Consider the following 15,680-nt stretch of genomic DNA (forward strand, 5'->3'; position numbering starts at 1 on the left):
AGTGATCCACCCAGTTCCGCGGTCGGAACACGGACAAGGGTTTTACTCAAATCTGTTTGTGGTTCCCAAAAAAGAGGGAACCTTCAGACCAATATTGGATTTAAAGATCCTAAACAAATTCCTAAGAGTTCCATCGTTCAAGATGGAAACTATTCGGACAATTTTACCCATGATCCAAAGAGGTCAGTACATGACCACAGTGGATTTAAAGGATGCTTACCTTCACATACCGATTCACAGAGAACATTACCGGTATCTAAGGTTTGCCTTCCTAGACAGGCATTACCAGTTTGTAGCTCTTCCCTTCGGGTTGGCTACGGCTCCAAGAATCTTTACAAAGGTTCTGGGCTCTCTTCTGGCGGTACTAAGACCGCGAGGAATTTCAGTAGCTCCGTACCTAGACGACATTCTGATACAAGCGTCAAGCTTTCAAACTGCCAAGTCTCATACAGAGTTAGTTCTGGCATTTCTAAGGTCGCATGGGTGGAAAGTGAACGAGGAGAAGAGTTCTCTCTTACCACTCACAAGAGTTCCCTTCTTGGGGACTCTTATAGATTCTGTAGAAATGAAAATTTACCTGACAGAGGACAGGTTAACAAAGCTTCTAAATGCTTGCCGTGCCCTTCATTCCATTCAACACCCGTCAGTGGCTCAATGCATGGAGGTAATCAGCTTAATGGTAGTGGCAATGGACATAGTTCCTTTTGCACGCCTGCACCTCAGACCGCTGCAATTGTGCATGCTAAGTCAGTGGAATGGGGATTACTCAGATTTGTCCCCTACGCTGAATCTGGATCAAGAGACCAGAGATTCTCTTCTATGGTGGCTTTCTCGGCCACATCTGTCCAGGGGGATGCCCTTCAGCAGGCCAGACTGGACAATTGTAACTACAGACGCCAGCCTACTAGGTTGGGGCGCTGTCTGGAATTCCCTGAAGGCTCAGGGATCATGGACTCAAGAGGAGAGTCTCCTTCCAATAAACATTCTGGAATTGAGAGCAGTTCTCAATGCCCTTCTGGCTTGGCCTCAGTTAGCAACTCTGAGGTTCATCAGGTTTCAGTCGGACAACATCACGACTGTGGCTTACATCAACCATCAGGGAGGGACAAGGAGTTCCTTAGCGATGATGGAAGTATCAAAGATAATTCGCTGGGCAGAGTCTCACTCTTGCCACCTGTCAGCGATCCACATCCCAGGAGTGGAGAACTGGGAGGCGGATTTCCTAAGTCGCCAGACTTTTCATCCGGGGGAGTGGGAACTTCATCCGGAGGTCTTTGCCCAAATACTTCGACGTTGGGGCAAACCAGATATGGATCTCATGGCGTCTCGCCAGAACGCCAAGCTTCCTCGTTACGGGTCCAGGTCCAGGGACCCGGGTATCGGTCCTGATAGATGCCTTGACAGCACCTTGGACCTTCAGGATGGCTTATGTGTTTCCACCCTTCCCGATGCTTCCTCGTTTGATTGCCAGGATCAAACAGGAGAAAGCATCGGTGATTCTAATAGCGCCTGCGTGGCCACGCAGGACCTGGTATGCAGATCTAGTGGACATGTCATCCTGTCCACCTTGGTCTCTGCCTCTGAGACAGGACCTTCTAATTCAGGGTCCTTTCAAACATCAAAATCTAATTTCTCTGAAGCTGACTGCATGGAAATTGAACGCTTGATTTTATCAAAGCGTGGATTTTCGGAGCCAGTAATTGATACCTTAATACAGGCTAGGAAACCTGTTACCAGGAAAATTTACCATAAGATATGGCGTAAATACTTACACTGGTGCGAATCCAAGAGTTACTCATGGAGTAAGGTTAGGATTCCTAGGATATTGTCTTTCTACAAGAAGGTTTAGAAAAGGGTTTATCTGCAAGTTCTTTAAAGGGACAGATCTCAGCTCTGTCCACCCTTTTACACAAACGTCTGTCAGAAGTTCCAGACGTTCAGGCTTTTTGTCAGGCTTTGGCTAGAATTAAGCCTGTGTTTAAGACTGTAGCTCCACCGTGGAGCTTAAACTTAGTTCTTAACGTTTTACAGGGTGTTCCGTTTGAACCCCTTCATTCCATTGATATCAGGCTATTATCTTGGAAAGTTCTGTTTTTAATGGCTATTTCCTCGGCTCGTAGAGTCTCTGAGTTATCAGCCTTACATTGTGATTCTCCTTATCTGATTTTTCATTCAGATAAGGTAGTTCTGCGTACTAAACCTGGGTTCTTACCTAAGGTAGTCACTAACAAGAATATCAATCAAGAGATTGTTGTTCCATCATTGTGCCCTAACCCTTCTTCAAAGAAGGAACGACTTCTGCACAATCTAGATGTAGTCCGTGCCCTGAAATTTTATTTACAGGCAACTAAAGATTTTCGCCAAACTTCTTCCCTGTTTGTCGTTTATTCTGGACAGAGGAGAGGTCAAAAAGCATCTGCTACCTCTCTATCTTTTTGGCTTCGTAGCATAATACGTTTAGCCTATGAGACTGCTGGACAGCAACCTCCTGAAAGGATTACAGCTCATTCTACTAGAGCTGTGGCTTCCACTTGGGCCTTTAAGAATGAGGCCTCTGTTGAACAGATTTGCAAGGCTGCAACTTGGTCTTCTCTTCATACTTTTTCCAAATTTTACAAATTTGACACTTTTGCTTCTTCGGAGGCTGTTTTTGGGAGAAAGGTTCTTCAGGCAGTGGTTCCTTCCGTATAGAGATCCTGCCTGTCCCTCCCGTCATCCGTGTACTTAGCTTTGGTATTGGTATCCCATAAGTAATGATGACCCGTGGACTGACTACACTTAACAGGAGAAAACATAATTTATGCTTACCTGATAAATTCCTTTCTCCTGTAGTGTAGTCAGTCCACGGCCCGCCCTGTTTTTTATGGCAGGTCTAAATTTTTAAATTATACTCCAGTCACCACTGCACCCTATAGTTTCTCCTTTCTCGTTTGGTTCTCGGTCGAATGACTGGGTGTGACGTAGAGGGGAGGAGCTATATAGCAGCTCTGCTTGGGTGATCCTCTTGCACTTCCTGTTGGGGAGGAGTTAATATCTACACTACAGGAGAAAGGAATTTATCAGGTAAGCATAAATTATGTTTTTATCTTGGAAAGTTCTGTTTTTGATGGCTATTTCCTCGGCTCGAAGAGTCTCTGAGTTATCTGCCTTACATTGTGATTCTCCTTATCTGATTTTTCATTCAGACAAGGTAGTTCTGCGTACCAAACCTGGGTTTTTACCTAAGGTGGTTTCTAACAGGAATATCAATCAAGAGATTGTTGTTCCATCATTGTGTCCTAATCCTTCTTCAAAGAAGGAACGTCTTTTGCATAATCTGGACGTAGTCCGTGCCTTGAAGTTTTACTTACAGGCTACTAAAGATTTTCGTCAAACATCTGCCCTGTTTGTCGTTTACTCTGGACAGAGGAGAGGTCAAAAAGCTTCGGCAACCGCTCTCTCCTTTTGGCTTCGGAGCATAATACGCTTAGCCTATGAGACTGCTGGACAGCAGCCCCCTGAAAGGATTACAGCTCATTCTACTAGAGCTGTGGCTTCCACCTGGGCCTTTAAAAATGAGGCCTCTGTTGAACAGATTTGCAAGGCTGCGACTTGGTCTTCGCATCACACCTTTTCAAAATTTTACAAATTTGACACTTTTGCTTCTTCGGAGGCTGTTTTTGGGAGAAAGGTTCTACAGGCAGTGGTTCCTTCCGTTTAAGTTCCTGCCTTGTCCCTCCCATCATCCGTGTACTTTAGCTTTGGTATTGGTATCCCACAAGTAATGGATGATCCGTGGACTGGATACACTTAACAAGAGAAAACATAATTTATGCTTACCTGATAAATTTATTTCTCTTGTAGTGTATCCAGTCCACGGCCCGCCCTGTCCTTTTAAGGCAGGTCTAAATTTTAATTAAACTACAGTCACCACTGCACCCTATGGTTTCTCCTTTCTCGTCTTGTTTCGGTCGAATGACTGGATATGGCAGTGAGGGGAGGAGCTATATAGCAGCTCTGCTGTGGGTGATCCTCTTGCAACTTCCTGTTGGGAAGGAGAATATCCCACAAGTAATGGATGATCCGTGGACTGGATACACTACAAGAGAAATAAATTTATCAGGTAAGCATAAATTATGTTTTTTCGTGCCTCTCTGTTTCGCAGCAGAAATTTGAGCTCGGCAGTCACGGTCACATGACTGGCTTTACTTCATAACGTTTCTGAGTTGATTTTCTCCATATTTGGGTGATCCGGTCTTAATTGGTAGCGGTAAGGCACCTCAGTAATTGAGGTGTGGGGTTGCCTGAGGGGTATTTTAGAAATTTATTTCATGTTTATTAAATGTTTTTTCTTAACTTTTCTCACATAATTTTAGCTGGGGATCAATCCTAATTTGGGATAAAATGTAAAGTTTATTTTGTCCTTAGCTTATTTTAATTGAATATTAAAATCTTTGAAACTTATCTGTACAAGTTTATTTACTGTTTCACAACATGTCTGATATGGATCAAGAGCCTGCTCTCATGAATTCATGCTTATTATGTTTAGATGCACAAATTGCAGCTCCTATGCAATTTTTTTCTTCATGTGTCAAGAAAACCTTGTAAAATAAAGGTAACATTTTTTAGCCTAATGTCTCTTAGGATGATGCTTTCTCCTGCTACGTTGCAAGCCTCAATGACGTCACACGCAGTGCCCTGCGGTTCCTCTATAATTCTATCGGGACACATTTTCCACATCGGGACTTTCTGAGGGTGAAATCTCAGATTCGGACAGTATAATTCCTTCTTCTGAGACTGAGGTGGTATCCTTCAGATTTAAGCTTTAACACCTTTGTGTATTATTAGAGGAGGTTTTAGCTACTTTAGATAACTCCAATACCCCTGTCATTGTCACTCCTAAGAAATCTAGTAAACTTAATAGTTTCTTTGATGAATCTTCCACTTCGGAGGTTTTTCCTGTGCCAGACCGTGCTAAGGAGATTATGTCACAGGAATGGGAGAAACCAGGAGTGTCTTTTTTCCCGTCTCCCATTTTTAAGAAAATGTCTCCTGTCGAGGACTCCTTTAAAGACCCTTGGTATTACTGCACCCAAAGTTGAAGGAGTCATTTCCACTCTGGCTAAGAGAACTACTATTTCTATTGAGGATAGCTGCACTTTTAAGGATCCGATGGACAAGAAGCTGGAGGCTTATTTAAAAAAGATTTATGTTCATCAAGCAACCTGCGGTGTGTATTGCCACCGTGACTAGTGCATCATCTTATTGGTTCGACACCGTGTCTGATTCTCTTCAAGTAGAGACTTCCTTGGATGAAATTCAAGATAGGATTAAAGCTCTTAAATTGGCCAATTCCTTTATTGCAGATGCCATTTTACAGGTTGTTAGACTAGGAACTAAAACTTCTAGTTCCACTGTCCTAGCCCACAGGGCGTTATGGTTGAAATCCTGGTCTGCGGACGTTTCCTCTAAAGTCAAGATTTTGGCGATTCTTTACAAGGGCAAAACCTTGTTTGGACCCGGTTTGGCAGAAATTATCTCTGATATTACAGGTGGAAAAGGGTCTTTTCTAGCTCAAGATAAGAAGAATAGGCCTTAAGGACGTCAGAGTAATTTTCGTTCCTTTCGTAACTTCAGAGGAAAGCCTTCCCCTTTGTCAGGATATCAGTTCTTCTCCCCTACAACTACCTGCTTGTCATGTATAATCTCTATTTAGCCCATCCCACTTTCACTACATATCCTGCACGCTGACGTTCACAGTTGCTTAGTGATTTTGTTAGAATCAAGCAGCTCAGCCTTTGGTGAACTTCGTGTCCGTTTATCTAAAGATTTCTCAACTGGAAAACATCTTGGATCTAGTTGCTGAGGATCTACTCTACCGAATTCTCTGTGCCATCTAAATCTGGATAACTAACCCAATTGATACGCTCACTTGTATACCTGCAAACAGTGTACCCAACTTCCTGGCAACTAGCTTCCTGTTAACGGAGCTGTTTATATTACCATCACAATCAAGTATATCTTACTGGATCTGTCTAAACTTCATGCTGGTCTAAACACGCTGTGTTACAAGCAACTATCTGTCACCGCTCTGTGTATCGGAGTAAAACTTCTCCTACTTGCTTAACATCGAGTCAGAGCTGTAACGGAACTCACCGTGAAATCTTGTTCCTCTCACTGACATCTGCAATACTTACTATGTTCATTCTCTGCATATAGGAACAGAGGTTTTCTCAGTGCATGAACTGATTTACTTCAGCAGCACCTTTTGTATCATTTCTACTCTCCTGCAAGTTTAGTCTGAGGATTCTCGCTTCTCCCTTTATGCTCATTTAGCAACAAGTTTATACTCCGTTGTTACATCATTATATGTACCCACGGGATACATCTGTATCAAATTCACTTCAGGCAACGCTGATTACTTAAATAAGGTTAATCCTCTGCCAAGTGATACAAATCATAACATATAGAAGAGGGATTCTGCAGTTGTGATCCTAATAGGAATATAACAGGATATAATATTCTGAGCATTACACCCTTCTTCTTCCAAGCAGGAACAATCCAAGTCTTCTTGGAAACCCAATCAGTCTTGGAACAAGGGGAAACAATCAAAGAAACCCACAGCTGATTCCAAATCAGCATGAAGGGTTTGCCCCTGATCCGGGATCGTATCAGGTGGGGGGCAGACTTCCTCAGTTCTCTCAAGACTGGATACAAGATGTCCCAGATCCCTGGACTGTGGACATAGTATCCCAGGGTTACAAATTGAAATTCAAAACTTTTCCTCCCAGAGGCAGATTCCTTCTCTCAAGATTATCTGCAGACCAGATAAAGAGAGAGGCGTTCTTGAAATGTATACAACATCTTTCCTCCCTGGGAGTGATAGTTCCAGTGCAGGAACAGGGTCTCATGTTCTACTCCAACCTATTTGTGGTTCCCAAAAAAGAGGGAACTTTCCGTCCTATTCTAGACTTAGTGCTTAAACAAGTTTGTCAAAGTTCCATCCTTCAAGATGAAGACTATACGCTCCATTCTTCCTTTAGTACAAGAGGGTCAGTTCATGACAACCATAGACCTAAAGGATGTGTATCTTCATGTTCCTATTCACAGGGACCATCACAGATTCCTGAGATTTGCCTTTCTGGACAAACATTTCCAGTTTGTGGCCCTTCCATTTGGTCTAGCATGGCTCCCAATTTTTTTTCAAAGGTTCTGGTGGCTCTTTTGGCAGTGATCCGTTCTCGTGGATTTGCTGTGGCACCCTACCTATACGACATATTGTTTCAGGCGCCATCTTTTCAACAAGTAAAATCTCACACAGAGATATTGTTGTCTTTTCTTCGTGTCCTAATCCTTCTTCTTCCAAAGAACGTTTGTTACACAATTTGGATGTTGTACGTGCTCTTAAATTAAATTTACAGGCGACTAAGGATTTTCGTCAGTCCTCTGCCCTCTTTGACTGTTTCTCTGGAAAACGTAAAGGTCAGAAAGCTACTGCTACTACTCTTTCTTTTTGGTTGTGAAGTATAATTCGTTTGGCTTATGAGATTGCTGGACAGCAGCCTCTTCTTGGACTTTCAAAAATTTGCAAGGCTGCAATTTGGTCTTCTCTACATACTTTTTTAAAATTTTACAAATTTAATACTTTTGCCTCAGCTGAGGCTTCTTTTGGGAGAAAGGTTCTTCAAGCGGTGGTGCCTTCTGTTTAGGACTGCCTGTCTTCTCCCTCCCTATTTATCCGTGTCCTCTAGCTTGGGTATTGGTTCCCAACAGTAATTACTCAAGCTGTGTATCTTAGGAAAGAAAAACAAAATTCATGCTTACCTGATAAATTTATTTATTTCCGGATATGGTGAGTCCACGGCCCCACCCTTTATTTTAAGACAGTTGTTCTTTTGACTATAACCTCAGGCACCTCTACACCTTGTGTTACTCCTTTTTCTCCATTTCCCTTTGGTTGAATGACTGGGGGTTGTGGGTAAGGGAGTGATACTTAGCAGTTTAACTGTGGTGCTCTTTGCCTCCTCCTGCTGGCCAGTAGTGATATTTTCAACAGTAATTACTCAAGTCGTAGACTCACCATATCCGGAAAGAAAGAAATTTATCAGGTAAGCATAAATTTTGTTTTTTTTTATGAGAACGAAGTCCAGTGAGTGCTTTCCTTCTTTATGGATGTCTACAATCTCTGACAGCACCTTGGCTAATACAAATCTGAGGAGTGCAGATATTATTGTACGATTTAATATATATATATATATATATATATATATATATATATATATATACACACTGTATGTGTATATGTGCATACATATAGACATACATATGTAAACATACATACAAATTCACACATATATGTATACATACCTTTTGAGTCCTTCCAGTCCAACTCCTGTTTAAAGGGACATGTAACACACATTTTTTTCTTTCATGATTTAGAAAGTGCATGCCATTTTACACAACTTTCTTATCTAATTTGCTTCATTCTCTTGATATCCTATTTCGAAAATCATACCTAAATAGGCTCAGCAACTGCTGATTGGTGACTGCACATATAGCCTCATGTTATTGGCTCACTCATGTGCTTTGATATTTCTTCAATAGAGGATACCAAAATAATTAAGCAAATTAGATAAAAGAAGTAAATTAAAATGTTGTTTCTAATTGTATTTTCTATCTGAATCATGAAAGAAAAATGTTGGGTTTTATGCCCCTTTAAATATTTAATGTTATCATAAGCATACGGCTAGATTACGAGTTTTGCTGTAATAGCTGTTCAGTGCTAACTTGCAAGTTATTGTCACCGCTCACCTCCCTCAAGAGCTGATATTACAGGTTTACAAAAACCCGGCGTTAGCAGGCACTCAAATACCAGCGCTGCTTTGAGGTGGTTTTACATGCTCGTGCACGATTTCCCCATAGACATCAATGGGGAGAGCCGGCTAAAAAAAAGCCCAACACCTGCAATAAAGGAGCGTAAAGCTCCGTAACGCAGCCCCATTGATTCCTATGGGGAAAGAAAATTTATGTTTACACCTAACACCCTAACATAAACCCTGAGTCTAAACACCCCTAATCTGCCGCCCCCGACATCGCCGCCACCTACCTACACTTATTAACCCCTAATCTGCCGCCCCAATGTCGCCGCCACCTACCTACACTTATTAACCCCTAATATGCAGCCCCCAACGTCGCCGCCACTATACTAAAGTTATTAATCCCTAAACCTAACCCTAAGTCTAACCCTAACACCCACTAACTTTAATGTAATTAAAATAAATCTAAATAAAACCTACTATTAATAACTAAATAATTCCTAGTTTAAACTAAATACTTACCTGTAAAATAAACCCTAAGCTAGCTACAATGTAACTAATAGTTACACTGTAGCTAGCTTAGGTTTTATTTTTATTTCACAGCTAAGTTTGTATTTATTTTAACTAAATAGACTAGTTAGTAAATAGTTATTAACTATTTACTAGCTACATAGCTAAAATAAATACAAATTTACCTGTAAAATAAAACCTAACCTGAGTTACACTAATACCTAACATTACACTACAATTAAATAAATTACATTAATTAAATACAATTAACTAAATTACAAAAAAAACAAAATACTAAATTACACAAAAAAGAAATTATCAAATATTTAAACTAATTACACCTAATCTAATAGCTTTATCAAAATAAAAAAGCCCCCCCCCAAAAAATTAAAAAGCCCCTAGCCTAAACTAAACTGCCAATAGCCCTTAAAAGGGCATTTTGCAGGGCATTGCCCCCCAAAAATCAGCTCTTTTACCTGTAAAAAAAAATACAAACAACCCCCCAACAGTAAAACCCACCACCCACACAACCAACCCCCCCAAATAAAAACCCCATTTAAAAAACCTAAGCTCCCCATTGCCCTGAAAAGGGCATTTGGGTGGGCATTGCCCTTAAAAGGGCATTTAGCTCTTTTTTCCGCCCAAACCCTAATCTAAAATTAAACCCCACCCAATAAACCCTTAATAAAACCGAACACTAACCCCCGAAGATCCACAGTTTTTGAAGACCTGACATCCATCCTCAACGAAGCGGCAGAAGTCTTCATCCAAGCGGCAAGAAGTCCTCAACGAAGCCGGGAGAAGTCTTCATCCAAGAAGTGGTCCTCCAGACGGGCAGAAGTCTTCATCCAGACGGCATCTTCTATCTTCATCCTTCCAACGCGGAGCGGCTCCATCTTCAAGACATGTGGAGCATCCTCTTCTTTCCACGGCTCTTCAAAAATGAATTCTCCTTTAAATGACGTCATCCAAGATGGCGTCCCTTGAATTCCGATTGGCTGATAGAATTCCAATAGGTTAATAGGATTGAGCTGGCATTCTATTGGCTGATTGGAACAGCCAATAGAATGCGAGCTCAATCCTATTGGCTGATTGGATCAGCCAATAGGATTGAAGCTCAATCCTATTGGCTGATTGCATCAGCCAATAGGATTTTTTCACCTTTAATTCCGATTGGCTAATAGAATTCTATCAGCCAATCGGAATTCAAGGGACGCCATTTTGTAAGTTGTCCCTTAAAGGTACCTTCATTCTTCAGTCACCGTCGTAAGAAGAGGATGCTCCGCGCCGGATGTCTTGAAGATGGAGCCGCTCCACGTCGGAATGATGAATATAGAAGATGCCGTCTGGATGAAGACTTCTGCCCGTCTTGAGAAACACTTCTTGCCGCTTGGATGAAGACGTCTCCTGGCTTCGTTGAGGACTTCTTGCCGCTTGGATGAAGACTTCTGCCGCTTCATTGAGGATGGATGTCTGGTCTTCAAAAACTGTAAAGGATTTTCGGGGGTTAGTGTTAGGTTTTATTAAGGGTTTATTGGGTGGGTTTTATTTTAAGATTAAGGTTTGGGCGGAAAAAGAGCTAAATGCCCTTTTAAGGGCAATGCCCATCCAAAATGCCCTTTTCAGGGCAATGGGGAACTTAGGTTTTTTAGATAGGTTTTTATTTGGGGGGGTTGGTTGTGTGGCTGGTGGGTTTTACTTTTGGGGGGTTGTTTGTAATTTTTTTTTACAGGTAAAAGAGCTGATTTCTTTCTGTAGTGTAAGGTTAGGTGTTAGTGTTAGGTTTTATTTTACAGGTAAATTTGTATTTATTTTAGCTAGGTAGCTAATAAATAGTTAATAACTATTTACTAACTAGTCTACCTAGTTAAAATAAATACAAACTTGCCTGTGAAATAAAAATAAAATCTACGTTAGCTACAATGTAACTATTAGTTATATTGTAGCTAGCTTAGGGTTTATTTTACAGGTAAGTATTTAGTTTTAAATAGGAAATATTTAGTAGGTTATTTAATAGTAGGTTTTATTTAGATTTATTTTAGGTGGGTTAATAACTTTAGTATAGTGGCAGCGATTTTGGGGGCAGCAGATTAGGGGTTAATAACAGTAATGTAGGTTGCGACCATGTTAGGGACAGCAGATTAGGGGTTAATATTTAACTAGTGTTTATGATGCGGGAGTGTTGAGGTTTAGGGGTTAATATTTTTATTATAGTGGCGGCGATGTCCAGAGCGGCAGATTAGGGGTTAATAATTTTATTTTTGTGTTTGATGCAAGAGGGCCTCGGTTTAGGGGTTAATAGGTAGTTTATGGGTGTTAGTGTACTTTTTAGCACTTTAGTTATGAGTTTTATGATACGGCGTTGTAGCATAAATCCCATAACTACTGACTTTCAGTTTACGGTATGGATCTTGACGGTATAGGCTGTACCGCTCACTTTTTGGTCTCCCAGGCAAACTCGTAATACCGGCGCTATGGAAGTCCCATTGAAAAAGGACTTTTTGAAAGCTGCGGTAGTTACGTTGCGTTACGGCCAAAACAAGTGTGCGGTTCAGCTAAACCTGCAAGACTCGTAATACCAGCGGTAGTGAAAAAGAGCCTTAACGCTGCTTTTTCACTCATACCGCAAAACTCATAATCTAGCCGATATTACATTTAATAAATCAGCTTGCCTTAGGCTTTCGTTTGAGCGCTAACATTTTACTTCTAGCTTGTAATATGAGATTAAAAGCGCTACGGATTACATTATCTATATAGACCAGTGGGGGGCATATAACAGGTGGCACAGGATCAGTGATACTTTGCACTATCTTATGGAAACCACAAGCAGCAGACTTTGAAAACCCCTGCTATAGACAGATCTTTCTTTTCCAGCTGCCCTCCGGAAGCAGCGCACTGCAGAACTTCACCTTGGTGACTTCCTGGTTTTTCTACGTAGAGTTGTATCTTCGAAAGCCATCCAGTCTAAGATGGCATCTCCCAAGTGGACAGAGGTGTTGCTTAACATTGCTTCCCAGAAGTGCAGTTCAGGTAAGAAATGTACATGACACCTGGAAGTAACACCAGATATATGTTCTGACTATAACACTGTTGTTTTTGTTGATTAAACAAGCCGTATTCTTCCAGTTTCTTCTAAAATGTGTAACCTTTGAAGGCATTTTGTTAAATTATCTTACATTTGTTTTAAATGATCAGCAATAGTATTGTTAGATCTTACATTGAAAAACTGTGAATTCATAGAGCTAATGTCCCCTCCTTCCTTTTTGTTCCAGGAGTACCACTTGTGGGGAACCTTAGAACTAGACTCCTTGCTCTTCATGTGCTGGAAGCTGTGCTACCTGCGTGTGAATCTAGTGTGGAGGATGATCAGATGGCCCAGGTATTACTGTTAGTCACATTAGCGTATGAGCACCTTCCTGCATTTGTGAATAAGAAATATATATATTTGGGCAATAAGTTTAGAATGTGTCTTTATTGTTTTACATAGTAAAGTTAGACTAGTTCACCAATATATTACAACCAGATATTAATCCTAAAAAAGATTCTTATATTGCTCTTATGCTGCAAACCACACATACAGCGGACCATAAGGACCTTCCACCATCCTTTGTTGCATACCCATTAATAATACATATCTATGGTATCTTGCATTAAATACAGATATTACTGTGTTACATCCATTCAGTCCCTTTCATTTTGTAGTTCCATCAGTACCAAATAACAGAATGAAAAATATTCACATAAGGCTCCATGTACTAAGCCGTCAATTCATCCGTCATTGTAGACGCGGATAAACTCGCCGTTACTCGCCGCGGGCGAAATGGTGTCCGCTGTCGCTATGTACTAATATTCCCCCAATAAATAGACAAGTCTAGCCCGCCGCGAGCAGTTGCGGATTGTTGATAAATTTGACGCCTCGCTCGCCGCGACTAAGCTGATGTACTTAACTTTCAGTTGAATTGTCTGGCCAATTATTAACACGTGACATGCAAGGTGTCACGAACATCATAGTAGTCACGGGAATAGAATTTTGCTCCTATAAAAGTTCAACTTATCTAAATAACTTTATTATTGTTCAAAAATTTTTGAAGAGTGATAACAGAGCGTTATTTTTGTAATATTTATTTACAATTTGGATATGGCTTCATCTGGATCTGATAATATATAAATATTAATATAAAAATAATTATAAAGATTGACAACTATACAATACAAATTTAAAATATAGATTACTCTTTAATTACAGTCGACAAATTGGGCGCAATTTATGTACATGGAAATGAGAGACAAATTAGACGCCAGTTATGCTGTACAATGCTGATATTACTGCCTTTTATATATGTCTAGACTGGCGTCTAGATTGACTTTCCTATTGTTTTGTACCTTGCCCGCCACCTAAAAGGTGGCGAGGCAAAAATAACGAGGTGGGAGCGGAAATTGTAGCGAGCGGACAAATAGATTTTTTAGTACATTCGTTTCTTTCATGTAATTAACAAGAGTCCATGAGCTAGTGACGTATGGGATATACATTCCTACCAGGAGGGGCAAAGTTTCCCAAACCTTAAAATGCCTATAAATACACCCCTCACCACACCCACAAATCAGTTTTACAAACTTTGCCTCCAAGGGAGGTGGTGAAGTAAGTTTGTGCTAGATTCTACGTTGATATGCGCTCCGCAGCAAGTTGGAGCCCGGTTTTCCTCTCAGCGTGCAGTGAATGTCAGAGGGATGTGAAGAGAGTATTGCCTATTGAATGCAGTGATCTCCTTCTACGGGGTCTATTTCATAAGGTTCTCTGTTATCGGTCGTAGAGATTCATCTCTTACCTCCCTTTTCAGATCGACGATATACTCTTATATTTACCATTTCCTCTACTGATTCTCGTTTCAGTACTGGTTTGGCTTTCTACAAACATGTAGATGAGTGTCCTGGGGTAAGTAAGTCTTATTTTCTGTGACACTCTAAGCTATGGTTGGGCACTTTATTTATAAAGTTCTAAATATATGTATTCAAACATTTATTTGCCTTGACTCAGAATGTTCAACTTTCCTTATTTCCAGACAGTCAGTTTCATATTTGGGATTATGCATTGAATTATCATATTTTTTCTTACCTCAAAAATTTGACTTTTTTCCCTGTGGGCTGTTAGGCTCGCGGGGGCTGAAAATGCTTCATTTTATTGCGTCATTCTTGGCGCGGACTTTTTTGGCGCAAAAATTCTTTTCCGTTTCCGGCGTCATACGTGTCGCCGGAAGTTGCGTCATTTTTTGACGTTATTTTGCGCCAAAAATGTCGGCGTTCCGGATGTGGCGTCATTTTTGGCGCCAAAAGCATTTAGGCGCCAAATAATGTGGGCGTCTTATTTGGCGCTAAAAAATATGGGCGTCGCTTTTGTCTCCACATTATTTCAGTCTCATTTTTCATTTGCTTCTGGTTGCTAGAAGCTTGATGTTTGGCATTTTTTCCCATTCCTGAAACTGTCTTATAAGGAATTTGATCTATTTTGCTTTATATGTTGTTTTTTCTCTTACATATTGCAAGATGTCTCACGTTGCATCTGAGCCAGAAGATACTACAGGAAAACCACTGCCTGCTGGATCTACCAAAGCTAAGTGTATCTGCTGTAAACTTTTGGTAGCTATTCCTCCAGCTGTTGTTTGTAATAATTGTCATGACAAACTTGTTAAAGCAGATAATATTTCCTTTAGTGATGTACCATTGCCTGTTGCAGTTCCCTCAACATCTAAGGTGCAGAATGTTCCTGATAACATAAGAGATTTTGTTTCTGAATCCATAAAGAAGGCTTTGTCTGTTATTTCTCCTTCTAGTAAACGTAAAAAGTCTTTTAAATCTTCTCTCTCTACAGATGAATTTTTAAATGAACACCATCATTCTGATTCTTTGGACTCTTCTGGTTCAGAGGATTCTATCTCAGAGATTGATGCTGATAAATCTTCATATTTATTTAAGATAGAATTTATTCGCTCTTTACTTAAAGAAGTACTAATTGCTTTAGAAATAGAGGATTCTAGTCCTCTTGATACTAATTCTATACGTTTGGATAAGGTTTTTAAAGCTCCTGCGGTTATTCCAGAAGTCTTTCCTGTTCCTAATGCTATTTCTGCAGTAATTTCCAAGGAATGGGATAAATTGGGTAATTCATTTACTCCTTCTAAACGTTTTAAGCAATTATATCCTGTTCCGCCTGACAGGTTAGAATTTTGGGACAAAATCCCTAAAGTTGATGGGGCTATTTCTACCCTTGCTAAACGTACTACCATTCCTACGTCAGATGGTACCTCGTTTAAGGATCCTTTAGATAGAAAAATTGAATCTTTTCTAAGAAAAGCTTATCTATGTTCAGGTAATCTTCTT

General features: G+C 40.5%; 1 protein-coding gene across 7 annotated transcripts in view; it reads left to right on the plus strand.

The window, feature by feature from the left end:
* HERC1 (HECT and RLD domain containing E3 ubiquitin protein ligase family member 1) overlaps nucleotides 1-15,680 on the plus strand; it is a 683,410-nt gene that overhangs the window by 307,586 nt on the left and 360,144 nt on the right. For all 7 annotated transcript variants that reach the window (XM_053717285.1, XM_053717288.1, XM_053717289.1 and 4 more), the window contains exons 32-33: nucleotides 12,180-12,335; nucleotides 12,578-12,684. In XM_053717285.1, the coding sequence (XP_053573260.1) occupies nucleotides 12,180-12,335; nucleotides 12,578-12,684 (263 nt within the window). The remainder of the gene's footprint in view (nucleotides 1-12,179; nucleotides 12,336-12,577; nucleotides 12,685-15,680) is intronic.

Source organism: Bombina bombina, chromosome 6, assembly GCF_027579735.1.
Source record: "Bombina bombina isolate aBomBom1 chromosome 6, aBomBom1.pri, whole genome shotgun sequence".
Lineage (NCBI taxonomy): Eukaryota > Metazoa > Chordata > Amphibia > Anura > Bombinatoridae > Bombina > Bombina bombina.